Raw genomic sequence first — 27,563 nt, forward strand, 5'->3', positions numbered from 1 at the left:
GAGGAAGCTATAGACTCTATCATCTTCACCTGGAGCAAAAATCTGTCTCCTTGTAATTTCCACCCGCTGGTCTAGTTCTATCCTCAGACTCAGGGAAAAAGTCTTAATTCCTCTTCCACTACTAGCTCTTTGTATATCTGTATGGATTTCAGGACTTTCTGCAGTCTGTTTAGACCACAAGACACTGTTTTTAGATGTCCATTCTTCAACCCGCCTCCAACCATGTATTCTTCTTGTTTTGCATATTGCATTAGCTTTCTAATGGGTTTCTTCATGCTCTGCCCTCTGTCTGACCACCAGCAGTTGTAGGCTTTAAAATGAGTCAGATCTCTTCAGTCCCCTGCTCAACGCACTCTGCTTCTCATGTCAAAGTGCAAGTAAAATCTTTACAGCCAACTTCAAGATGGCAAACCCCATGATGGCAAACCCCATGCTGTGGCCTCCAGTCCCACACTCTCCCTTTCTGCTCACACTGCTTGAGGCACACCCACCTACTTCCTGTTCCCTAAACCTGCCAAGCATGTTCCCCACTCCTCTCTCTGGAAAGCTCTGAGCTGGAATATCCAGTCGGTTCTTCCCTGTCCCTCCTCCTGTCTCCCCTCCTTAGTCACCTTATCAGTGAGACCTTCTCCATCTACTCTATGGAAAATTACAAGTCTCTCCCCTCACTGCTCTTCCCTTTCCTCCTTCCTTTTTGTATTTTTCTCCACAGCTCTTGTCACCATCTGATTGTTTATTTTACTTATTTCTTTGATTTTTGCCTGCCCTCTCCTCTTAGCCCCACATAATGACACAAGCTCCATGAGGGTAGAAAGTCTTACCTTTTAGTTCAATTCTAACATTAAATCATAAGAAACTGGCCTAAAAAAATGACCATTTCATATGGGTCAACTTGCCCCAGCACTAAGAGCAGCCCCTGGCACAGAACAGCATTCAGTAAGTAGTTGGTTGATAAATGAATAATTTATCCACATACTTTATGTACTTTACATCTTATGCGGAGTTGAATATAGATGGACATGCAAATAAATATTAAAAACTTTTATTGATACACTGAACCTAGCATTTAAATATAAGATATGACATTTTCATATCATAGTAGTTTTAACAGTCATCCGTCAGCCTCAGAACATCCTGTGTCGAAAGGGCCAACTTCCCTGTCAATTGGTAGGAGCTGTTTGGATTCAGGATAAGGTCTTTCTCTTCAGCTAAACTGAGGCAGTGATTTTGCACATCACTGCCATAAAGTGACCTGCTTCTTACCACCACTGTGTTTACACAGAGGAGTGGATATTCTTTAGAAAATAATGACAAACTAATAATAGTATTCCTGTTCAACATCTCTAGCTGAAAATCACTGCAAAAACATTTTTTCCAGAGAGTATCAATTCCTATTGGCAGATCTGAGACCATATATTTGGTTTACTTTACTTTAACAATGTTTCTGCCACAGTATTTAAAAAAATATGCCAGAAATTCTAATGTTGAGAAACAGATACTAGGATAGAATACTACATGATAAAATATAAGGAAAATTAGGATAATTATTGGAGGACTAACACAGTAAGCCTTACTGCTGATCACAAGGTGTTGTGGAAATTGTTGTCAACCCCAAGTCAATCCTTTGATTACCACTTCAAATTATTCACTGTTAATTTGCAGCGCTGCTTATGGAAAGGGGAGGATTTTGTCCTCACACATTGAGGGCAAGGAGACAGTTTAAGAATTTTAAATAAATACAGAAAAGCAAGGTTTTTTCCCCCATTCTAAAAGCCCCTTAAGAATCACAAATCAAGAATTCTCACATTCATCTACAATAGAAAGCATTAAGTTTTTTTTATACCCACAACAAAACATGGACCTGCAGAAGTTTTCAAACAATCCTCCAGGAGCTTCATGCGGGTCTTCTGGAGCTCAGGGCTGTCCCATTCATCTTCATCAATTCCCCAGTACAGATCTATGACCTGGGGACCAATGGAGGAGGCAGCGTTAATTCACCTGTGCGAAAAATAATTGATGTGTAGGCTTTTATATTCACAGTATTAAGCTAATGTGACTTCTAACTTTTCTCTTTGCAGCATGTTTTCCCTTGCAGAGGGAAAATGATTTTTAAGATCAATCTAAAGAGGTATTTTTTTAAAATCCCATGATGGTTTGGGGATGAACACTATAATTTTTTTTGTTCCTGATTATACTGTTGACATGGCCCCAGAGAAAATGAAATGTTAAATATCAGAGGCTTTGCAATTCAGGCTTTCATTATATTGAAATGGTAACAGGATTTCAGAAGTCTGAAAGCAGCTGGGATATAGTTACTACATTATCGGAGACAAATAACAGTGTATAATTTTACTGTTATGTCTCAATATGAGAAGGGAAAACCATAATGGGCATTGACATATACTGACCCAAAGTTAAATAGCTACATTTCTGTAAAAAATAAAAATAGGAAAAGAAACCTGTTATCCCACAGAGACATTTTGTTTATATCTTATCTCTAAGCAGCTTAGCTTTCATTAATACATATCTGAAAAAACATGTATGGAAAACAATGAAAGGTATGCCTCACTGAGAAGTGAAGATAATAGGATCCTCTACCTCCTTACTTCAAAGACGATGAGGAAAGAGTCTGTAAAAAGCTTTTACAAGTACACTCTTTGAAAAATTTGCTATGGAGAGCAGAATGGATTTCATTCCTTTCACTCAATTGCTGTCTGCATAAGCTAAATGTTTCTAATTGTAGCTTTGAAGATTTCTTCTTTTCCTTTATTTCCCACAAGCAGAAAAAACAACCTCTCCTCCTTACTGGCTGTTTGCATGGCATTCAGTGAGATGTAGGCACAGAGCGTGGGGTCCCCCACTGTGCCCCAAGTGCTCTGTATACTTTCCATCTCCTGGCCAATGCCCCACACAAGTGTGTTTGTATCAAATCTTTGTCTATCTGCATTTGAGTTTTTAGATGGCTGACAGAGATATAACAACTTCTTTAAAAAAATATTCCCGTGGCTCAGTCCATGAGTTTTATAACATATGAAACTATCAGCACTGATTTTGGGGTTCTTTCTTTTAATCTACTTTACAAGGTTTAATCACAATATTCAGAAAGAGGGACATCTGAGACTATAACTTGACTGTCCACTATGAGAGCCCTTAGCTGTGGTTATCTAAAACTAAATATAAATTAAAATTAAAAATTCAGTTCAAGTGCTCAATAGTCACATGTGATTACTGACTCCCATGTTGGAAAATGCAGATATAGAATACTTCACCATCACAGGAAGTTTAATTGGACAGAACTGTAATTTACTGAACTTCATATACTGAAATTACTAGAAGAAGTCCATTTTTGGCCACCTGCCAATAAACTCTCACTGTGAATGGTAACTTACTGTGAATGGTAACTTAGTTGTGTCATGCACAAACTAACAACCATACACAGAACCTGGTCCCCGTCCTTGTGGCTGATACTGTTTGATATCTGAGGAAAGGTAGGATTTAGAATAAATGAGAAGCAGAAAGAAATGGTAAAAATGAAAGTTAATGTAACAAAAGCTATAAATATACAACTGTTATTCCTCTCACATCTGTGACATAAAATTATATAAAGTAATAATTATGTCACTGTAACTTATTAGATGTTGCATATATAATAATAATAGCACAAAAGGGAGAAAAGGGAGTAGAGCTATATGGGAGTAGTCTTTCTATAGCTCACTGGAATTATCAGAATCTACCTATGATTTATAATAAGATGTATATGCCTTAAAATAACTACAAAGAAAACTCAGAAATGAATGATTTTTTCACTATACGGAATTAAAATGTTAAACTAGAAAATATCACAAAGCAAAGAAGTAAAAGAGGAATAGAGGAACAGAAATGACAGACATATAGAATAAAAGTAAAAGGGCAGAAGTAAATCTAACTATGTCAATAATACCATTAAGTGTGAATGGTTTAAAAAGTCCAAACAGAGAGACTGTCAGACTAGATAAAAACAAGATCCAACTACATACTTCTACAGGAGTACACTTTACATTCAAAAAGGTTAAAAGGATGGAAAAAATGACAAAGGAGGCAAGAATATACAATGGAGAAAAGACAGTCTCTTCAATAAGTGGCACTGGGAAAACTGGACAGCTACATGTAAACGAATGAAATTAGAACACTCTCTAACACCATACACAAAAATAAACTCAAAATGGCTTAGAGACCTAAATGTAAGGCCAGATCCTATAAAACTATTAGAGGAAAACACAGGAAGAACACTCTTTGGCGGACTTCCCTGGCAGTCCAGTGGTTAAGACTTCGCCTTCCGGCTGGAGTAGAAGATGGCGGAAGAGTAAGACGGGGAGATCACCTTCCTCCCCACAGATACACCAGAAATACATCTACACGGGGAACAACTCCTACAGAACACCTACTGAAGGCTGGCAGAAGACCTCAGACCTCCCAAAAGGCAAGAAACTCCCCACGTAAAAAGAATAAATAGAGACAAAAGAATGGGTGCGGAGGGCAAAGCGGGGAGATTCCCGCCAGAGGATCGGTGCCGACCGGCACTCACCAGCCCGAGAGGCTTGTCTGCTCACCCGCCGGGGTGGGCGGGGCTGCGAGCTGAGGCTCGGGTTTCGGTCAGGGTGCAGGGAGAGGACTGGGGTTGGGGGCGTGAACACAGCCTGAAGGGGTTAGTGCATCACGGCTAGACGGGAGGGAGTCCGGGGAAGAGTCTGCACCTGCCGAAGAGGCAAGAGACTTTTTCTTCCCTCTTTGTTTCCTGGTGCGCGAGAAGAGGGATTTAAGAGCGCTGCTTAAAGAAACTCCAGAGATGGGCGCGAGCCACGGCTAAAAGCACAGACCCCAGAGATGGGCGCGAGCAGCGGCTAAAAGCACGGACCCCAGGGACGGGCGGGAGACGCTAAGGCTGCTGCTGCCGCCACCAAGGAGCCTGTGTGCGAGCACAGGTCACTATCCACACCCCTCTTCCGGGGAGCCTGTGCAGCCCGCCACTACCAGGTTCCCGGGATCCAGGGACAACTTCCCCGGGAGAACGCACGGCGGGCCTCAGGCTGGTGCAACGTCACGCCGGCCTCTGCCGCCACAGGCCTGCCCCGCATGCAGTGCCCCTCCTTCCCCCCGGCCTGAGTGCGCCAGAGCCCCTGAATCAGCGGCTCCCTTAACCCCGTCCTGTCTGAGCAAAAATCAGACGCCCTCCAGCAACCTACACGCAGAGGCAGGGCCAAATCCAAAGCTGAGCCCCTGTGAGCTGTGAGAACAAAGAAGAGAAAGGGAAATCTCTCCCAGCAGCCTCAGAAACAGCGGATTAAAGCTCCACAATCAACTTGATATACCCTGCATCTGTGGAATACCTGAATAGACAACGAATCATCGAGAAGGAGAGCAAGATCTATGATTTTTTCCCCTTTTCCTCTTTTTCTGAATGTGTATGTGTATGCTTCTGTGTGTGATCTTGTCAGTATAGCTTTGCTTCCACCATTTGTCCTAGGGTTCTATCCGTCCATGGTTTTTTAAAAAATTTTTTCTTAATAATTAATTTTAATAACTTTATTGTACTTTTCTTTCTTTCTTTCCTTCCTTCCTTCCTTCCTTCCCTCCTTTAGACAACGAATCATCCCAAATTGAGGAGGTGGTCTCTGAGAGCAAGATTTATGATTTTTTCCCCTTTACCTCTTTTTGTGAGGGTGTATGTGTATGCTTCTGTGTAAGATTTTGTCTGTATAGCTTTGCTTCCAAAATTTGTCCTAAGGTTCTATCCATCCTTTTTTTCTAAATTTTTTTAATTCAATAACTTTATTATACTGTATCTTCTTTCTTTCTGTCTCTTTTCCTTCCTTCCCTCCTTCCTTCCTTCCTCCCTCCCTCCTTTCTTTCCTTCTTGCCTTCTTTCCTTCTTTGCTTCTTTCTTTCTTTCTTCCTTCCTTCCCTCCTTTCTTTCTTTCTTCCTTTCTTCATACTTCTACTAATTATCGCTACTTTTTCTCCCTTTTATTCTGAGCCATGTGGATGAAAGGCTCTTGGTGCTCCAGCCAGGAGTCAGGGCTCTGCCTCTGAGGTGGGAGAGCCAACTTCAGGACACTGGTCAACAAGAGACCTCCCAGCTCCACATAATATCAAACAGCAAAAATCTCCCAGAGACCTCCATCTTAACACCAGCACCCAGCTTCACTCAATGACCAGCAAGCTACAGTGCTGGATACCCTATGCCAAACAACCAGCAAAACAGGAACACATCCCCACCCATTAGCAGAGAGGCTGCCTAAAATCATAATAAGTCCACAGACACCCCAAAACACACCACCAGACGTGAACCTGCCCACTAGAGAGACAAGATCCAGCCTCATCCACCACAACACAGGCACTAGTCCCCTCCACTAGGAAGCCTACACAACCCACTGAACCAACCTTAGCCACTGGAGACAGACGTCAAAAACAGCGGCAACTACAAACCTGCAGCCTGCAAAAAGGAGACCCCCAAACACAGTAAGATAAGCAAAATGAGAAGACAGAAAAACACACAGCAGATAAAGGAGCAAGATAAAAATGCACCAGACCTAACAAATGAAAAGGAAATAGGCAGTCTACCTGAAAAAGAATTCAGAATAATGATAGTAAGGATGATCCAAAATCTTGGAAATATAATGGACAAAATGCAAGAAACAGTTAACAAGGACCTAGAAGAAATAAAGATGAAACAACAATGAACAACACAATAAATGAAATTAAAAGTACTCTAGATGGGATCAATAGCAGAATAACTGAGGCAGAAGAACGGATAAGTGACCTGGAAGATAAAATAGTGGAAATAACTACTGCAGAGCAGAATAAAGAAAAAAAGAAAAGAACTGAGGACAGTCTCAGAGACCTCTGGGACAACATTAAACCCACCAACATTCAAATTATAGGGGTTCCAGAAGAAGAAGAGAAAAAGAAAGGGACTGAGAAAATATTTGAAGAGATTATAGTTGAAAACTTCCCTAATATGGAAAAGGAAATAGTTAATTAAGTCCAGGAAGCACAAAGAGTCCCATACAGGATAAATCCAAGGAGAAATATGCCAAGACACATATTAATCAAACTGTCAAAAATTAAATACAAAGAAAGCATATTAAAAGCAGCAAGGGAAAAACAACAAACACACAAGGGAATCCCCATAAGGTTAACAGCTGATCTCTCAGCAGAAACCCTGCAAGCCAGAAGGGACTGGCAGGACATATTTAAAGTGATGAAGGAGAAAAACCTGCAACCAAGACTACTCTACCCAGCAAGGATCTCATTCAGATTTGATGGAGAAATTAAAACCTTTACAGACAAGCAAAAGCTGAGAGAGTTCAGCACCACCACACCAGCTTTACAACAAATGCTAAAGGAACTTCTCTAGACAAGAAACACAAGAGAAGGAAAAGACCTATAATAACGAACCAAAAACAATTTAGAAAATGGGAATAAGAACATACATATCGATAATTACCTTAAATGTAAATGGATTAAATGCTTCCACCAAAAGACACAGACTGGCTGAATGGATGCAAAAACAAGACCCATCTATATCTGTCTACAAGACACCCACTTCACACTTAGGGACACATACAGACTGAAAGTGAGGGGATGGAAAAAGATATTCCATGCAAATGGAAATCAAAAGAAAGCTGGAGTAGCAATTCTCGTATCAGACAAAATAGACTTTAAAATAAAGACTATTAGAAGAGACAAAGAAGGACACTACAAAATGATCAAGGGATCGATCCAAGAAGAAGATATAACAATTGTAAATATTTATGCACCCAACATAGGAGCACCTCAATACCTAAGGCAAAAACTAACAGCCATAAAAGGGGAAATTGACAGGAACACATTCATAGTAGGGGACTTTAACACCCCACTTTCACCCATGGACAGATCATCCAAAATGAAAATAAATAAGGAAACACAAGCTTTAACTGATACATTAAACAAGATGGACTTAATTGATATTTATAGGACACTCCATCCAAAAACAACAGAATACACATTTTTCTCAAGTGCTCATGGAACATTCTCCAGGATAGATCATATCTTGGGTCACAAATCAAGCCTTGGTAAATTTAAGAAAAATGAAATTGTATCAACTATCTTTTCTGACCACAATGCCATGAGACTAGATGTCAATTACAGGAAAAGATCTGTAAAAAATACAAACACATGGAGGCTAAACAATACACTACTTAATAATGAAGTGATCACTGAAGAAATCAAAGAGGAAATCAAAAAATACCTAGAAACAAATGACAATGGAAACACAATGACCCAAAACCTGTGGGATGCAGCAAAAGCAGTTCTAAGGGGGAAGTTTATAGCAATACAAGCCCACCTTAAGAAGCAGGAAACATCTCGAATAAACACCCTATCCTTGCACCTCAAGCAATTAGAGAAAGAAGAAGAACAACAACAAAAAAAAAACCCAAAGCTAGCAGAAGGAAAGAAATCATAAAAATCAGATCAGAAATAAATGAAAGAAATGATAGCAAAGATCAATAAAACTAAAAGCTGGTTCTTTGAGAAGATAAAAAAATTGATAAACCACTAGCGAGACTCATCAAGAAAAAAAGGGAGAAGACTCAAATCAATAGAATTAGAAATGAAAAAGGAGAAGTAACAACTGACACTGCAGAAATACAAAAAGATCATGAGAGATTACTACAAGCAACTCTATGCCAATAAAATGGACAATCTGGAAGAAATGGACAAATTCTTAGAAATGCACAACCGGCTAAGAGTGAATCAGGAAGAAATAGAAAATATGAACAGACCAATCACAAGCACTGAAATTGAAACTGTGATTAAAAATCTTCCAACAAACAAACGCCCAGGAGCAGACGGCTTCACAGGCGAATTCTATCAAACATTTAGAGAAGAGCTAACACCTGTCCTTCTCAAACTGTTCCAAAATATACCAGAGGGAGAAACACTCCCAAATTCCTTCTACGAGGCCACCATCACCTTGATACTAAAAGCAGACAAGGATGTCACAAAGAAAGAAAACTACAGGCCAATATCACTGATGAACATAGATGCAAAAATCCTCAACAAAATACTAGCAAACAGAAACCAACAGCACATTAAAAGGATCATACACCATGATCAAGTGGGGTTTATTCCAGGAATGCAAGGATTCTTCAATATATGCAAATCAATCAACGTGATACACCATATTAACAAATTGAAGGAGAAAAACAATATGATCATCTCAATAGAGGCAGAGAAAGCTTTCGACAAAATTCAACCCATTTATGATAAAAAAAACCCTGCAGAAAGTAGGCACAGAGGGAACTTTCATCAACATAATAAAGGCCATATATGACAAGCCCACAGCCAACATCATCCTCAATGGTGAAAAACTGAAAGCATTTCCAGTAAGATCAGGAACAAGACAAGGTTGCCCACACTCACCACTCTTATTCAACATAGTTTTGGAAGTTTTAGCCACAGCAATCAGAGAAGAAAAGGAAATAAAAGGAATCCAAATTGGAAAAGAAGAAGTAAAGCTGTCACTGTTTGCAGATGACATGATACTATACATAGAGAATCCTAAAGATGCTACCAGAAAACTACTAGAGCTAATCAGTGAATTTGGTAAAGTAGCAGGATACAAAATTAATGCACAGAAATCTCTGGCATTCCTATATACTAATGATGAAAAATCTGAAAGTGAAATCAAGAAAACACTCCCATTTACCATTGCAACAAAAAGAATAAAATATCTAGGAATAAACCTACCTAAGGAGACAAAAGACCTGTATGCAGAAAATTTTAAGACACTGATGAAAGAAATTAAAGATGATACAAATACATGGGGATATATACCATGTTCTTGGATTGGAAGAATCAACATTGTGAAAATGACTCTACTACCCAAAGCAATCTATATACTCCATGCAATCCCTATCAAACTACCAATGGCATTTTTCACAAAACTAGAACAAAAAATTTCACAATTTGTATGGAAACACAAAAGACCCCGAATAGCCAAAGCAATCTTGAGAACGAAAAACGGAGCTGGAGGAATCAGGCTCCCTGACTTCAGACTATACTACAAAGCTACAGTAATCAAGACAGTATGGTACTGGAACAAAAACAGAAAGATAGATCAAAGGAACAGGATAGAAACCCCAGAGATAAAACCACGCACATATGGACACCTTATCTTTGATAAAGGTGGCAAGAATGTACAGTGGAGAAAGGACATCCTCTTCAATAAGTGGTGCTGGGAAAACTGGACAGGTACATGTAAAAGTATGAGATTAGATCACTCCCTAACACCATACACAAAACTAAGCTCAAAATGTATTAAAGACCTAAATGTAAGGCCAGAAACTATCAAACTCTTAGAGGAAAACATAGGCAGAACACTCTGTGACATAAATCACAGCAAGATCCTTTCTGACCCACCTCCTAGAGAAATGGAAATAAAAACAAAAATAAACAAATGGGACCTAATGAAACTTCAAAGCTTTTGCACTGCAAAGGAAACCATAAACAAGACAAAAAGACAACCCTCAGAATGGGAGAAAATATTTGCAAATGAAGCAACTGACAAAGGATTAATCTCCAAAATTTATAAGCAGCCCATGCAGCTCAATAACAAAAAAACGAACAACCCAATCCAAAAATGGGCAGAAGACCTAAATAGACATTTCTCCAAAGAAGATATACAGATTGCCAACAAACACATGAAAGAATGCTCAACATCATTAATTATTAGAGAAATGCAAATTAAAACTACAATGAGATATCATCTCACACCGGTCAGAATGGCCATCATCAAAAAATCTAGAAAGAATAAATGCTGGAGAGGGTGTGGAGAAAAGGGAACCCTCTTGCACTGCTGGTGGGAATGTGAATTGGTACAGCCACTATGGAGAACAGTATGGAGGTTCCTTAAAAAACTAAAAATAGAACTACCATATGACCCAGCAATCCCACTACTGGGCATATACCCTAAGAAAACCAAAATTCAAAAAGAGTCATGTACCAAAATGTTCATTGCAGCTCTATTTACGATAGCCTGGAGATGGAAACAACCTTAGTGTCCATCATCGGAAGAATGGATAAAGAAGATGTGGCACATATATACAATGGAATATTACTCAGCCATAAAAAGAAATGAAATTGAGCTATTTGTAATGAGGTGGATAGACCTAGAGTCTGTCATACAGAGTGAAGTAAGTCAGAAAGACAAATACCGTATGCTAACACATATGTAAGGAATTTAAGGAAAAAAATGTCATGAAGAACCTAGGGGTAAGACAGGAATAAAGACACAGACGTACTGGAGAACGGACTTGAGGATGTGGGGAGGGGGAAGGGTGAGCTGTGACAGGGCGAGAGAGAGTCATGGACATATATACACTAACAAACGTAAGGTAGATAGCTAGTGGGAAGCAGCCGCATGGAACAGGGATATCGGCTCGGTGCTTTGTGACCGCCTGGAGGGGTGGGATAGGGAGGGTGGGAGGGAGGGAGACGCAAGAGGGAAGAGATATGGGAACATATGTATATGTATAACTGATTTACTTTGTTATAAAGCAGAAACTAACACACCATTGTAAAGCAATTATACCCCAATAAAGATGTTTAAAAAAAAAAACAAAACACTTCATTTTCCAACATAGAGGGTGCCAGTTCAATCCCTGGTTGGGGAACTACGATCCCACATGCCTCACAGGCAAAAAAATCCAAAACATAAAACAGAAGCAATATTGTAACAAATTCAATAAAGACTTTAAAAATGGCCCACATCAAAAAAAAAAAATCTTAAAATAACCCCACTCTGACATAAATCACAGCAAGATCTTTTTTGATCCACCTCCTAATGAAAGTAAAAAAAAAAATAAATGGGACCAAATTAAAAAAAAATAAATGGGACCAAATTAAAAGCTTTTGTATAGTAAAGGGAACTGTAAAAAGAAAAGACAACCCTCAGAATGGGAGAAAATATTTGCAAATGAAGCAACTGACAAGGGATTAATCTCTAAAATACACAAGCAGCTCATGCAGCTCAATATCAAAAAAGCAAACAACCCAATCAAAAAATGGGCTAAAGTTCTAAATAGACATTTCTCCAAAAAGACATACAGACGGCCAATAAACACATGAAAAGATTCTCAATATCACTAATTATTAGAGAAATGCAAATCAAAAGTACAATGATGTATCATCTCACACCAGTCAGAATGGCCATCATCAAAAAATCTACAAACAAATGCTGGAGAGGGTGTGGAGAAAAGGGAAACCTGTTGCACTGTTGGTAGGAATGTATATTGGTACAGCCACTATGGAGAACAGTATGGAGGTTCCTTAAAAAACTAAAAATAGAGCTACCATATGATCCAGCAATCCCACTCCTGGGCATATATCTAGAGAAAACCATAATTTGAAAAGATACATGTGCCCCCAATGTTCACTGCAGCACTATTTACAATGGCCAGGACATGGAAGCAACCTAAATATCCATCAACAGAGGAATGGATAAAGAAGATGTGGTACATATATACAATGCAGTATTAGCCATAAAAAAGAACAAAATAATGTCATTTGCAGCAACATGGATGGACCTAGAGCCTGTCATACTGAGTGAAGTGAGACAGAAAGACAAATATTATATGGTATCACTCACATGTGGAATCTAAAAACAGGTAAAAATGAATTTATCTACAAAACAGAAATATAGTTACAGATGTAGAAAACAAACTTATGGTTACCAGGCGGTAAGGGGAGGGAAGAGATAAATTGGGAGATTGGGATTTACATATACACACTATTATATATGAAATAACTAATAAGGACCTACTGTATAGCACAGGGAACTCTACTCAATACTCTGTAATGGCCTACATGGGAAACGAATCTACAAAAGAGTGTATATATGTGTATGTATAACTGATTCACTTTGCAGTACAGCAGAAACTAACACAACATTGTAAGTCAACTATACTGCAATAAAAATTTTTAAAAATTCACTTAAAAATTGAAAGTGTTATAGTGTAGAACCAGCATGACAATAGACAAAATCAATAAAACTATATATGTAAGAGAATTTGTATTAAAATAAATGTAATATTTCAAAAAAAGGATGGAAAAAGATTTATCATGCAAACAGCAACCATAAGAAAGCTCACGGGGCTATACTAATATCAGACAAATATATACTAATATCAGACAAAAGAAATTTTAAAACAATATAACTAAAGATGAAGAGGGACATTTTGTAATGATAAAAGGGTCAATCCATCAGGAGGATGTAACAATTATAAATGTATATGCAATGAACAGAGCCTTAAAATACATGAAAAACAAACTGACAGAAATGAAGGAGAAATAGACAATTTAACTATAATAGTTGGAGACTTGAATATATAATAATGGGAAGAACAAAATCCTGGAAGACTGTAGCAATACTGTAAATGAACTAGTTCTAACATGTCTTAGGACAATCTACCCAACAACATAATATACATTCTTCTCAAGTTCACATAGAACACTCTCCAGGAGAGAACATATGTTAGATCATAAAACAAGCATCAATAACCTTCAGTGGATCTAAATCATATAAAGTATGTCCTCTGAACACAATGCAATGATACTAGAAATCAATAATAGAAAGAAACTTGGAAAATTCATAAGTAGATGGAAATTAACACGCTCCTCAATAACCAATGAATCAAAGAAGAAATCACAAGGGAAATTAAAAATTACTTTGAGATGAGTGAGAATGAAGATACAACATAGCAAATTTATGGGATGTAGGTAAAGCCATACTTAGAGCTGTAAACACCTATATTAAAAATGAAGATTTCAATAATTTAACTTAAGACAATAGAAAAAGCATCAAGGGCAAGCCAAAGCAAGCAGAAGGAAGGAAATAATAGATTACAATGGAAATTAATGAAACAGAATAGAAAAATGATAGAGGAAAAAAACGAATGAATGAATCAAAAATTGGTTCTTTGAAGAGATCAACAAAATGGATAAAACTGGATTCACCAAAAGAAACAAAAAACAACCTCAAATTCCTAAAATCTGGGGTGAAAGAGGCCATTACTACTAACCTTACAGAAATAAAAGGATTATTAGAGAATACTACAGACAACTGTATGCCAATGAATTAGATCACTTAGATGAAATGGACAAATTCCTAGAGAGACACAAATTACATAAATTGACTCAAGACAGAATAGAAAAATGTGAAGACATTTTTAACAAGAGATTAAATAGTAATTTTTTAAAAGCTGCATAAAAAGCCTAGGTCTAGACGGATGCACTGGTGAATTCTACCGAACATTTACAAAAGAATTAATACCAATTATTCAGTCTTCCAAAACTTACAAGAGAATACTTCCTAACTTATTCTATGAGGCAAGTATGATCCTGGTACCAAAGCCAGACAAAAATATAAGAAAAATACAAAGCAACATCTCAAGAAAATAAACATCCTCAGCAAAAATATTAAAAACCCTAACCTGGCAGCATATAAAAAGGGTTATACAACACAATGAGGTGGGACTTATTCCAGGAATGCAGGGTTGACTCAGCATCAGAAAATCAACTAATGGAGGACACTATATATTAACAGAATAAAGGACAAAAACCATATGTCTCAACATACACAGGAAAAAAAAATGACAAAATCCAACACTCCTTCATGATAAAAGAAAAAAAACTCAACAAACTAGGAACAGAAATTAACGTCTTCAACCTGAATAAAGGGCATGTATGATAAAACTACATCTAACATCATACTTAATGAAGACTGAAAGCTTTCCCCCTAAGATTAGGAGCAACAGAAAGATAATCCACTCTTGCCACTTTTATTCAACAGTATATTGGAGGTTCCAGCTAGGCAACTTGGCAAGAAAAAGAAAATGCATCCATATAGGAAAGGAAAAAGTAGACCCACCTTTATTAATAGATGACAAGATCTTGTATATTGAAAATTCTAAGGGAAGCACTAAAAAACTGTTGGAACTAATGAGTTGTGCAAGGTTGTAGGATACAAGATCAATATGTAAAACCCACTTGTATTTCTATATAGTAGCAATGAGCAATCTAAGATAAATAAGTCCATTTAAAAGAGCATCAGAAAGAATAAAAAGCTTAGGAATAAATTGAACAAAAGAAATGCAAAATTTACACTTTGAAAATTACAAAACACCATTGAAAGACATCCCCTATAAATGGATTGGTAGACTAAATATTGCGATGACAATACTCCCCAAATAAATCTATAGAATCAATGCAATCACTGTAAAATTCCCAGCTGACTTACAGAAATTGACAAGCTGATCTTAAAATTCATATGGAAATTCAAGAGACCCAGAACAGCCAAAATAACCTTGCAGAAGGAGAACAAATTTGGAGGACTCACACTTCCAGATTTCAAACTTAGTACAAAGCTACAATAATTAAGACAGTGTGATACTGGCATAAGTATAGGCAATGGAATAAAACTGAAAATCCAAAAATAAATTCTCATACTTACACTTAACTCATTTCAACAAGGGTGTCAAAACAATCAATGAGGAAATAAATAAACAAATGGTATTGAGACAACTGGACATCTATATGCAAAAGAACAAAGTTTAATCCCTACCTCATGCCATATATAAAAATTAAAACAGATCACAGACATAAATTAAGAGTTAAAACTGCAAAACTATTTTTATAGAAAACATCTTTATGACCTTGGATTTGACAATGGTTTCTTAGATATGATAGCAAAGTACAAGTAACTGAAAAAAACAGATAAATTGGACTTACTCAAAATTAAAAAAAATTGTGCTTCAAAAGATCAATAAAGTGAAGATGGCACCCTCAAAATGGAAGAAAATATTTACAAATCATATTTGATAATAGATTTGTATCTAGAATATATAAGGAACTCCTACAACTCAATAAGACAAATAACCCAATTAAAAATGGACAAAAGATCTGAGTAGACATTTCTTCACAGAATATATACAGATTGCCAATAAAGATAATCAACGTTATCACATGAAAAGATAATGTCATTAGTCATCAGGGGATTGCAAATCAAAACTTCAAGATAACACTTCATACCCACTAGGATGGCTATAATCAAAAAGACTGATAACAAGTGTTGATAGGGATGTGGAGCAACTGGAAAACTCATGCACTGCTGGTGGGAATATAAAATGGTGCAGCCACTTTGGAAAACAGTCTGGCAGTTCCCCAAATGGTTAAACACAGAGTTACTACGTGATACAGCAATTCTTCTAGGTATATACCCAAGACAGATGAAAACCTACGTCTAGACAAAAACTTGTGCATGAATGTTCATAACAGCATTATTCATAATAGCTAAGAAGTGGAAACAATCCAGTTGTCCATCAAGTGATCAATGGATAAATAAAATGTAGTATACATCCACACAATGGAATATTTTCTGGCAATAAAAAGTAATGAATAGGGACTTCCCTGGTGGCACAGTGGTTAAGAATCTGCCTGCCAATGCAGGGGACGCGGGTTCGATCCCTGGTCAGGGATGATCCCACATGCTGCGGAGCAGCTAAGCCTGTGCACCACAACTACAGAGCCTGCGCTCTAGAGCCCACGAGCCACAACTACTGAAGCCCGCATGCCTAGAGCCTGTGCTCCACAACGAGAGAAGCCACCACGAGAAGCCCGCGCACCACAACAAAGAGCAGCCCCCGCTCGCTGCAACCAGAGAAAGTCCGCGTGCAGCAACGAAGACCCAACACAGCAATCAATCAATATCTAAAAAAAATTAATGAAATACTGATGCATGTTACAACATGGATGAGCCTTGAAAATGCTATCCTAAGTGAAAGAAGCCAGTTACAAAAGATCACATTTTGTATGATTCCATTTACATGAAATGTCTAGAACAGGCAAATCTACAGTCAAAAAGTAGATTAGTGGTTGCCTAGGGCTGGGAGGGAGGGGAATAGGGCAATTAGGGAATGATAGCCAGAGGGGAGAGGATTTCTTCTTTGGGTGATGAAAATGTTCTAAAATTAATTTTGGTAATGCTTACACAACTGGGAATATACTAAAAACACTGAATTGCACACTTTAAATGGGCAAATTTTATGATGTGTGAACCGAATTGTATCTCAGTGATAGTCTGCACAGCTAGCTTGGACTGTGATTTTCTACAGGTCTTACATCTCCAACTCAAAGAACTGAGATCAAGAACAGAATGTTTAAATCAAGCACCTAGTGTATTAAGAGCTAAACAATAAGATCTAACTAAATATATGTGAGCCAAATGACCAGGGTAAAAGTCAAAACAAGGCTTTCACTTATGTTTTTAAATAGAAGCTTAAATATCACGATTTATTTGACACCTATAGGAACCTTTTGTAGTAGTTTTTGCATCTGTTATTTCCTTAAAGTTTGGCCACCACTGCTTTCATCCAGGTCTTTATAACTCCATGTGTCCTTACTTTAGTAGCTTTGTTTAAAGAAGAAAAGCTGGAAGTAAGAGAATATTTAAATTGTTCTTTCTCAAGTGTCTTTATGAGCAGAAAATGATGAAAAATAAAATCAAGCAACCGTGAAGACAAGCAGGAAATAAATAGATGAAACATTTAGCTTATGCAACACAAAACACCATTACGGGCAAACAGAAATGCATTATCAATAACTGGCAAGAAATGGCTGGAACCCAAAGTGCTCAATAAGACAAGATTTATTACACACTTTAAAAAATTAAGTTTAGCTTTTGGCCTAATGTCCAGGCACTGCAGACACTGGAATCTAATTTACTATTTATTGGAATACTACCTTGTTGATAGCACATTTTATGCACCTTTACTTATTTCATCATTAAGTATAAAAGTTCAGGAAAGTAATTGACTTTATTTTTTTCACTTGTTTAAAAATATTCTTAGGGAAGCTAATTTATCATGCTCATTATAATGTGCTGAATTGGTCTGCAAACAAAAAGCCAGCGAATAAAAGCCCTAACAAATTTTACCACTTGAAATCAGACATAATGATTTAAATACCAAGATTATTGAACAAATAATAAAGCAACCTGTAAGAATCAAATAATAGCCTTATGCTTTACAAAAATATAACAAAAAAAGGTCAAATTTCAATTCATAATGGCTTCACATATCACTTCTTCAGAAAGAACCTCTGAAATTTAAATATTTTCCAAAATATTTTCCTTCTCAATCTTCCCATGCTATATGACACTATCTGAATGCAAAACAATGTAACTACTGAGATAATATGACTGATTTTGTTTCTGAACAGATATGGTACTAAGATGAAGGCTGTTCCTCAAAGTTATTACTATGGGAGGCTACACACTCACTCTAATGATTCTGCCATTGCCCAGGGCATTTCCTCTGTAGGAGGAAATGGTCAGGGATGATCCCACATGCTTCTATTATCTCATTTTGTATTGAAAAACTCTCACCCCTTTATAGCTGGGAGGTTGTTTTTATTAAAATGGTATTTCTCCAGGCTTAACAGGCCTTTACAATTATAAGACATGGCTTTGAAAAGAATTTTAGAATTTTAGCTCTCTAAAAAAATCAAATCTATTCTGTTACTGCTAAAAACATTCAAAAGAACACAGAGCAGGTTCAGAAAATTTTGAACAGGGACAACATTCTTGTGCTATGGATATAACGTTCAAGGTCAGTGCAGAATGCAGACAGTACTCATTTGAATGTAGCTTAGTAGCTGTGTCCTGTTACTAGAATGTTCATCTCACAGGATAAGGTAAGCAGAGAGTCTTAAACCTCAGACTAGGTTTGTCAGATACTGTTTACCAGGGAAAAGTTATTGTTTATACTTATCAAGTTCTTACTCTGGTTAGAATGACTTTCCCCAGTTGCATGGGATACAAGAGAAAAAAAACCCCAAAACAAAAAAAACCCTTGGCCACACTTTTACTAGAACTATTGCAAACACTGACGACTTTAGGTCACCTGCAATTATTCTCTTGGTCATGAGATATCTGACTAGGATATATGGAAGCACAACTAAGACAGACATTTCTGGGAAAATCAGGTCCTAAATCAAGCCCAGAAAGAACTGGCTGGCCCCAGTGGTTGTACACAATCACCAGAAAGAAAGAGGGTCCAACAGGGTGAGTTAGAATAATGTTTCATCCGAAGCCTCATAAAGGCGACTAACTGCTCAGACCTGATGCCTCTGTCTCTTGGGAGATTCAGCCTCTGGACAGTCCTAACAATTGTAACGTGATGGTAAGAAAGAACTGAACTCTTAACCGAGGCAGAACCTCTGCCTATTAAGGCTTAATGAACTTGAGGACACAGAGAAGGTGTCAGGAGTCGCTGGAGACAGAAGCTGCTGCAAGGCAGGAGCCGTGCGCATCTAGGTTGAGTCTGAGCTGGGGACTCGCCGTATAAAGGAACCTCAGCCCGGCTGCAGCTAGGCACCAACTGCCTTCAGGGGCAGGACACTTGACCACAAACAAATGATGTGCCTGAGTGAAAAACCCAAAGTTGGCTCTGTTCCTGGCAGCGGGCTTTCAGCAACCACTGTATGGGAGTGATCTGCTTCGTGGACCTGGGCCTGCATCACTGCTGCAACTTCCCAAATCATCTCCTTGCTTCTGTTCTCGCTCTTTCTAATCCATTCACTACACCACAGGCAGAGGGCTCTTGTTAAAATGCAAATCTGATCGCCAATGTTAGGATTTCCTTTCATTCCACCAGACACTATATATAGAGTAACTTATTTACTCCTTAAACTTATGAGTAGACAGAAATATTATCCCTATTTTATGGATGAAAAAGCTGAGGAACAGAGAAGTAACCTGCTCAAAATCACACAGGTAGCGAGTAGCAGAGGTGGGATTTGAACCTGGGCTGTTAACATTATTTTACAGCACTTTCCATGTTTAAGCTTCCCATCACCCAAAGATAGTATCTAGAATCTATGACCTGATTTCTGACATCTTCCATGACGTAGTCCCTGCCTAACTCTCCAACCTTACCTTATACCACTTTCTCTCTCATGGGTCACACTCCAGCTGTGTATATACTCCTCACACGCGTTTGTACAACATGTGTACGCGTGTTTACACATGTACACATTTGTACACATTTACATATGCACATGTATTTACATATATACATGTACATTTACATACCTATACACACATATAAATTTTTGTGAATGTATGAATATAAGAGGCTTTTTGATGCAGTAATTAAGAGCACAGACACTGGGGCCAAACTACATTGGTTCAAATTCTGACTCTGCCACTTATTAGCTGTGGGATCTCCAGCAGTTATTTACTTCTGTATTTCTAAGTGTCCTTATCTAGTAAAATGTAGAAGATAGAATTTACCTCCTAGGCTCGTAGCAAAGATTAAACAGGTTAATGTATATACTGCACTTAGAAAAAGTGCCTGGCAGGCAGTGAGTACTACCTAATGCTAAAATTCCTTCCCAAATTTGCTTATGAAAATATGTTCCTTCTGCCTGAAATACTCTTCCGTTTAACCTGGCCATCTACCCATCGTTCAGCATTCAGCGTAGACATCAGTTCCTCAGCAGGCCTTCCTGATGCCTCTAGGTTCGACGAGGCCCGCCCCCCGCCCCCATCACGCATGCCCAGAGCTCCCTGTATTTCCTCTGCCGTAAGCACCACCATGGTCACTGTTGTGATGACTGTATCCTCTGAGACTGTAAACTCTGAGGACAGGGATTATGTTTGTTTTCAACACTAAGGTATCCACTGCACCCACAACCTGGCCTATGCAGAGCAGAGGCTCAATAAATGTCTGTGAATAAATGAGTGAAGCCCATGGGACCAAGCACCTTAACCTGCTCTGGGGATTTGGGGTAGACATCAGTGAGGAAGTAAGACAGGAGTCTGGACCTGAAGGATACATGCATAGGAGACTGTTCTTCAGAGAGGGTAAGAGGACAGAACTGCAAAGACAGAAATGTGACACGGCCTGCCATATAGAAATGAGGTCAAAGCATCATCATTTTGGGAGCTGAGAGGAAACAAGATCGGGCTGAAGAAACACTCTGCTTAATAGATAAGAAAACTGGGCTTAAGTTACTTTTCCAATGGTTTATAACTAATTACTGACAAAGCGGACCTCTTAAGTGAATGTTCTTTGTGCAAAGACTTGTTATAAGGTCTCCTCTCCATCCTACAAGAAATAGAAAATGAGGATGGGAAGAAATAGCTACCTTGTGTTCAGAATCTGAGAAAGACTTCATGGTGACTGGACCTGACTGGGATACTTAAATGTCACCTGCAAATGGGGATCACTCATTCTGTTTACTGAGGGACTAAACCTCTTGGGTGATTTCCAGAGTTGGCATAATTGATAGCCACAATTTAGCGGAATTAAATGTTCAGCAAAGTATAGCTCCTCCAGTAAATTTTGGAGTTTGCCACAATGCCACTGCTCTATATAAAATTGCCTATGTGCACAAAGTAAAGGAGGAACAAAAATACTGGCTTGGGAAGTCAGGCCTGAGAATTCTAGAAGAGCCATTCCACACTGCAGAAATGTTGAGCCAATATTTATAATTCAACTGGAGCAAGGAAGGTCAATGATGACATAATGATTTCCTTCCCTTTTATCTTCTCTATTAATCTTCCTTTCCCCTTTTTATAAATGGGCTCATGGATGGGAGCAGGATGATGTAACATGCTTTTAAGACTCTTTACAGAATAGGAACTTGGTAAGGTCTGTCCAGGCTTTGATGGACAGAATCAAAATGCAAAGCGAGCTAGACAAATTGAAGTGCTGGCCTGAGTGAAATGATGTGATTCAATGAGGGGAGATGCATTTCATTTTAGAAACAGGCACACATTTGATTAATAGGCAATGGAAAAGGAGTGATTAGTTGACAATGTGGAGAAAAGACCAAGGGCATCACAACATATCCTATCAATTATAAAGCCAATGATGTATTTTGGCAACTCAGGAGGCAAAATGCATTCTGAGATTCCTGAGCAGGCAGACAGTCAGGAGGAAAAAATGAATATAGAGAAGGAGACTGGGTTCAGTAGAACAGGAGGGCGGTGGTGAAGATGCAGTGGAAGAAAAGCAGAAGGACACAACTGATGATGGACCTTCAGTGTGAGACTAAGGAATTATTAGTCAGTAATTATTAGTAAGGTCAGGCTAATATAAGACACATAATTTCACCTGACCTACAACTTGGATATACATAGAGAATGTAGTTTTTTTATTTTGTCTAAAATGGTTTGGGTCTCCTGCCTAAGTCTCTATCCTCTGGCTATCAGGGTAAAATGAGCTTCTGTTCTATCCAGTTTCAACCTTAGTTTGAACTCATGTTTCCAAGGACTCTTTATTAAGTGCTTATTCTCTCTTGAATCAAGCTGCCGACTCTTTCAAAAGCCTCCTTCTTTTCCTGACATGATGCCTGGGTGACCTCATATCCTGAAGGGGAAAAATGGATTTCTAGGGCACAGTCCCCAGGTGATGCCCACTGCCCGCCTGTTTGCTGGCAGCATGGCTGTGCTTGGGGCAGTTGTAACCCATGGATTGGCCTCTCCCTCTCAGCCTGGTCAGAGCCTGGTGTTGCTCTGCAGCAATCAGGGCCACCCTCCCCTCCTGGGGCTGAGAAGTCCCAGGCCTTGGGCCCACGCTCCATCCAGTTTTTCCACCCTAGCCCTTTTGTGTGGTCACCTCTCCCTGTCATGGGGACTAACAGTGGCCCTTAATTCAGCATATGTGACACACAGTAATTGAGGGCAGCTTTGGAAGTGAAACTTCATGGTCTTTTGCTGCCATGGCCATGATGTGGCCACACCCAGGTCTGCTGGCAGAGGTAGGGGCAGGGGGATGATTGTTGTAAGGCCATCTCTTTCCAGAGTCCTAAATAGAGAGCAGAGGTAAGCTGCCCTTAATGTTACACATGCACCCACCTGTTCTCACTCATCTAACCCACCTCCCCTTTTCTGAAGCAGAACTCGGAGAAGGAGGATGGGGAAGCAGATCTCCCGAACTCTGCCCCTCTCTGTCTCCTTCCACCATTTTCCTAGAGACCACATTGGGTAGGTCCTGGCTCTGCCTTACTGACAAGCTAGGCCGTCTTCTCTACATATTAGATCTCCAGGGTCAGAGCGCTAGTGCTAAACGATATGTTAAAGATGTGATTTAAGGAATTTAGAGAAATCTTCTCACAAGCTGATAGTGTGATCTCCAAGGTTTTTGTCTTGCTACATAATCCTTTCTTGTGTGCATGACAATATTTCTTGAATATTCTTCCCATTTAAATTCCTTCTGCACCAGACATGAAACACCCCTCAGACAGACAGATGCCTTGATCAAAGGTCTCTTACTGTACTCAAAAAGGCAAAAGAAAAATGCATAAGAATAATTTCATTACACTAGGTTCTTGTTCAGGAGAAAGACTTAAACGTGAAAAAAAGAAATGAACATTGGTTAAGCGCCTTCCAAGTGCCAGGTATGTTGCATCATCTCATTGAATTCTTGTAACAATCCTGGAAGATAAGTACTACCTCATTCACTTTACAGAGGGGTCAACTCCCTGTCAGGGAAATCAAGCAATTTGCCCAGAGTCACAGGACTGGTAAATTTGCAGAATTTGAATCCTAGTCTTTCTAACAGAAAAACTTATGCTGTTTCCACTGTACCCCATAAATTACATAATGTGCTGCATTTTACTGAATTGAATATATCATCAGTAGTAGGCTGCTCTACTATTGTACATTCCTCTAAAAAAGAAATGCACTGCCAATTACACCATGACACACCATTTGTTTGTACGATGAATCCTGATTTCTGAGATGTAAAAGGGTGAAAAAAATGCATCTTAGAAAGAATGATCTGGTAAAGACGGTTTAAAGATTATTTGAGCAGCTGCTGTGCTATGTACAGTCTGAACCAGAACACAAAAACACCCAGGGTAAGGAAAGATCAAGAAGATGTTGCCATAATCATTCAGCTATCAAGAAACAGAAGCCTGGCAGAATAAAGCAAAAAGAATGAAAAGAACTGAAGACAGTCTCAGAGACCTCTGGGACAACATTAAAAACACCAACATTCGAATTATAGGGGTCCCAGAAGAAGAAGAGAAAGAGAAAGGGACTGAGAAAATATTTGAAGAGATTATAGTTGAAAGCTTCCCTAATATGGGAAAGGAAATAGTTAATCAAATCCAGGAAGCACAGAGAGTCCCATACAAGATAAATCCAAGGAGAAACATGCCAAGACACATATTAATCAAACTGTCAAAAATTAAATACAAAGAAAAAATATTAAAAGCAGCAAGGGAAAAACAACAAATAACACACTAGGGAATCCCCATAAGGTTAACAGCTGATCTTTCAGCAGAAACTCTGCAAGCCAGAAGGGACTGGCAGGACATATTGAAAGTGATGAAGGAGAAAAACCTACAACCAAGATTACTCTACCCAGCAAGGATCTCATTCAGATTTGATGGAGAAATTAAAACCTTTACAGACAAGGAGAAGCTGAGAGAGTTCAGCACCACCAAATCAGCTTTATAACAAATGCTAAAGGAACTTCTCTAGGCAAGAAACACAAGAGAAGGAAAAGACCTACAATAACAAACCCAAAACAATTAAGAAAATGGGAATAGGAACATACATATCGATAATTACCTTAAATGTAAATGGATTAAATGCTCCCACCAAAAGACACAGACTGGCTGAATGGATACAAAAACAAGACCCATATATATGCTGTCTACAAGAGACCCACTTCAGACCTAGGGACACATACAGACTGAAAGTGAGGGGATGGAAAAAGATATTCCATGCAAATGGAAATCAAAAGCAAGCTGGAGTAGCAATTCTCATATCAGACAAAATGGATTTTAAAATAAAGACTATTAGAAGAGACAAAGAAGGACACTACATAATGATCAACAGATCAATCCAAGAAGAAGATATAACAATTGTAAATATTTATGCACCCAACATAGGAGCACCTCAATACATAAGGCAAATACTAACAGCCATAAAAGGGGAAATCGACAGTAACACATTCATAGTAGGGGACTTTAACAACCCACTTTCACGAATGGACAGATCATCCAAAATGAAAATAAATAAGGAAACACAAGCTTTAAATGATACATTAAACAAGATGGACTTAATTGATATTTATAGGACACTCCATCCAAAGACAACAGAATACACATTTTTCTCAAGTGCTCATGGAACATTCTCCAGGATAGATCATATCTTGGGTCACAAATCAAGTCTTGGTAAATTTAAGAAAATTGAAATTGTATCAACTATCTTTTCCGACAACAACGCTATGAGACTAGATATCAATTACAGGAAAAGATCTGTAAAAAATACAAACACATGGAGGCTAAACAATACACTACTTAATAACGAAGTGATCACTGAAGAAATCAAAGAGGAAATCAAAAAATACCTAGAAACAAATGACAATGGAGACACGACGACCCAAAACCTATGGTATGCAGCAAAAGCAGTTCTAAGAGGGAAGTTTATAGCAATACAATCCTACCTTAAGAAACAGGAAACATCTCAAATAAACAACCTAACCTTGCACCTAAAGCAATTAGAGAAAGAAGAACAAAAAAACCCCAAAGTTAGCAGAAGGAAAGAATTCATAAAGATCAGAGATAAATGAAAAAGAAATGAAGGAAATGATAGCAAAGATCAATAAAAGTAAAATCTGGTTTTTTGAGAAGATAAACAAAATTGATAAACCATTCGCCAGACTCATCAAGAAAAAAGGGAGAAGACTCAAATCAATAGAATTAGAAATGAAAAAGGGGAAGTAACAACTGACACTGAAGAAATACAAAAAGATCATGAGAGATTACTAAGAGCAACTCTATGCCAATAAAATGGGCAACCTGGAAGAAATGGACAAATTCTTAGAAATGCACAACCTGCCAAGACTGAACCAGGAAGAAACAGAAAATATGAGCAGACCAATCACAAGCACTGAAATTGAAACTGTGATTAAAAATCTTCCAACAAACAAAAGCCCAGGACCAGATGGCTTCACAGGCGAATTCTATCAAACATTTAGAGAAGAGCTAACTCCTATCCTTCTCAAACTCTTCCAAAATATAGCAGAGGGAGAAACACTCCCAAACTCATTCTACGAAGCCACCATCACCCTGATACCAAAACCAGACAAAGATGTCACAAAGAAAGAAAACTACAGGCCAATATCACTGATGAACATAGATGCAAAAATCCTCAACAAAATACTAGCAAACAGAATCCAACAGCACATGAAAAGGATCATACACCATGATCAAGTGGGGTTTATTCCAAGAATGCAAGGATTCTTCAATATACGCAAATCAATCAACGTGATACACCATATTAACAAATTGAAGGAGAAAAACCATATGATCATCTCAATAGAGGCAGAGAAAGCTTTTGACAAAATTCAACACCCATTTATGATAAAAACCCTGCAGAAAGTAGGCATAGAGGGAACTTTCATCAACGTAAGAAAGGCCATATATGACAAGCCCACAGCCAACATTGTCCTCAATGGTGAAAAACCGAAAGCATTTCCACTAAGATCAGGAACAAGACAAGGTTGCCCACTCTCACCACTCTTATTCAACATAGTTTTGGAAGTTTTAGCCACAGCAATCAGAGAAGAAAAGGAAATAAAAGGAATCCAAATAAGAAATGAAGTAAAGCTGTCACTGTTTGCAGATGACATGATACTATACATAGAGAATCCTAAAAATGCTACCAGAAAACCACTAGAGCTAATCAGTGAATTTGGTAAAGTAGCAGGATACAAAATTAATGCACAGAAATCTCTGGCATTCCTATACACTAATGATGAAAAATCTGAAAGTGAAATCAAGAAAACACTCCCATTTACCATTGCAACAAAAAGAGTAAAATATCTAGGAATAAACCTACCTAAGGAGACAAAAGACCTGTATGCAGAAAATTATAAGACACTGATGAAAGAAATTAAAGATGATACAAATAGATGGAGAGATATACCATGTTCTTGGATTGGAAGAATCAACATTGTGAAAATGACTCTACTACCCAAAGCAATCTATAGATTCAATGCAATCCCTATCAAACTACCACTGGCATTTTTCACAGAACTAGAACAAAAAATTTCACAATTTTTTGGAAACACAAAAGACCCCGAATGGCCAAAGAAATCTTGAGAATGAAAAATGGAGCTGGAGGAATCAGGCTCCCTGACTTCAGACTATACTACAAAGCTACAGTAATCAAGACAGTATGGTACTGGCACAAAAACAGAAATATAGATCAATGGTATAGGATAGAAACCCCAGAGATGAACCCATGCACATATGGTCACGTTATCTTTGATAAAGGTGGTAGGAATGTACAATGGAGAAAGGACAGCCTCTTCAATAAGTGGTGCTGGGAAAACTGGACAGGTATATGTAAAAGTATGAGATTAGATCACTCCCTAATACCATACACAAAAATAAGCTCAAAATCGATTAAAGACCTAAATGTAAGGCCAGACACTATCAAACTCTTAGAGGAAAACATA

General features: G+C 38.3%; 1 protein-coding gene across 1 annotated transcript in view; it reads right to left on the reverse strand.

Annotated features, from left to right (window-relative positions):
• Positions 1–27,563, reverse strand: part of NWD2 (NACHT and WD repeat domain containing 2) — a 205,096-nt gene that overhangs the window by 90,341 nt on the left and 87,192 nt on the right. Inside the window, exon 3 of the mRNA XM_033421638.2 lies at positions 1,848–1,964. Within this exon, the coding sequence (XP_033277529.2) occupies positions 1,848–1,964 (117 nt within the window). The remainder of the gene's footprint in view (positions 1–1,847; positions 1,965–27,563) is intronic.

Source organism: Orcinus orca, chromosome 4, assembly GCF_937001465.1.
Source record: "Orcinus orca chromosome 4, mOrcOrc1.1, whole genome shotgun sequence".
In the NCBI taxonomy this organism is placed as follows: Eukaryota; Metazoa; Chordata; class Mammalia; order Artiodactyla; family Delphinidae; genus Orcinus; species Orcinus orca.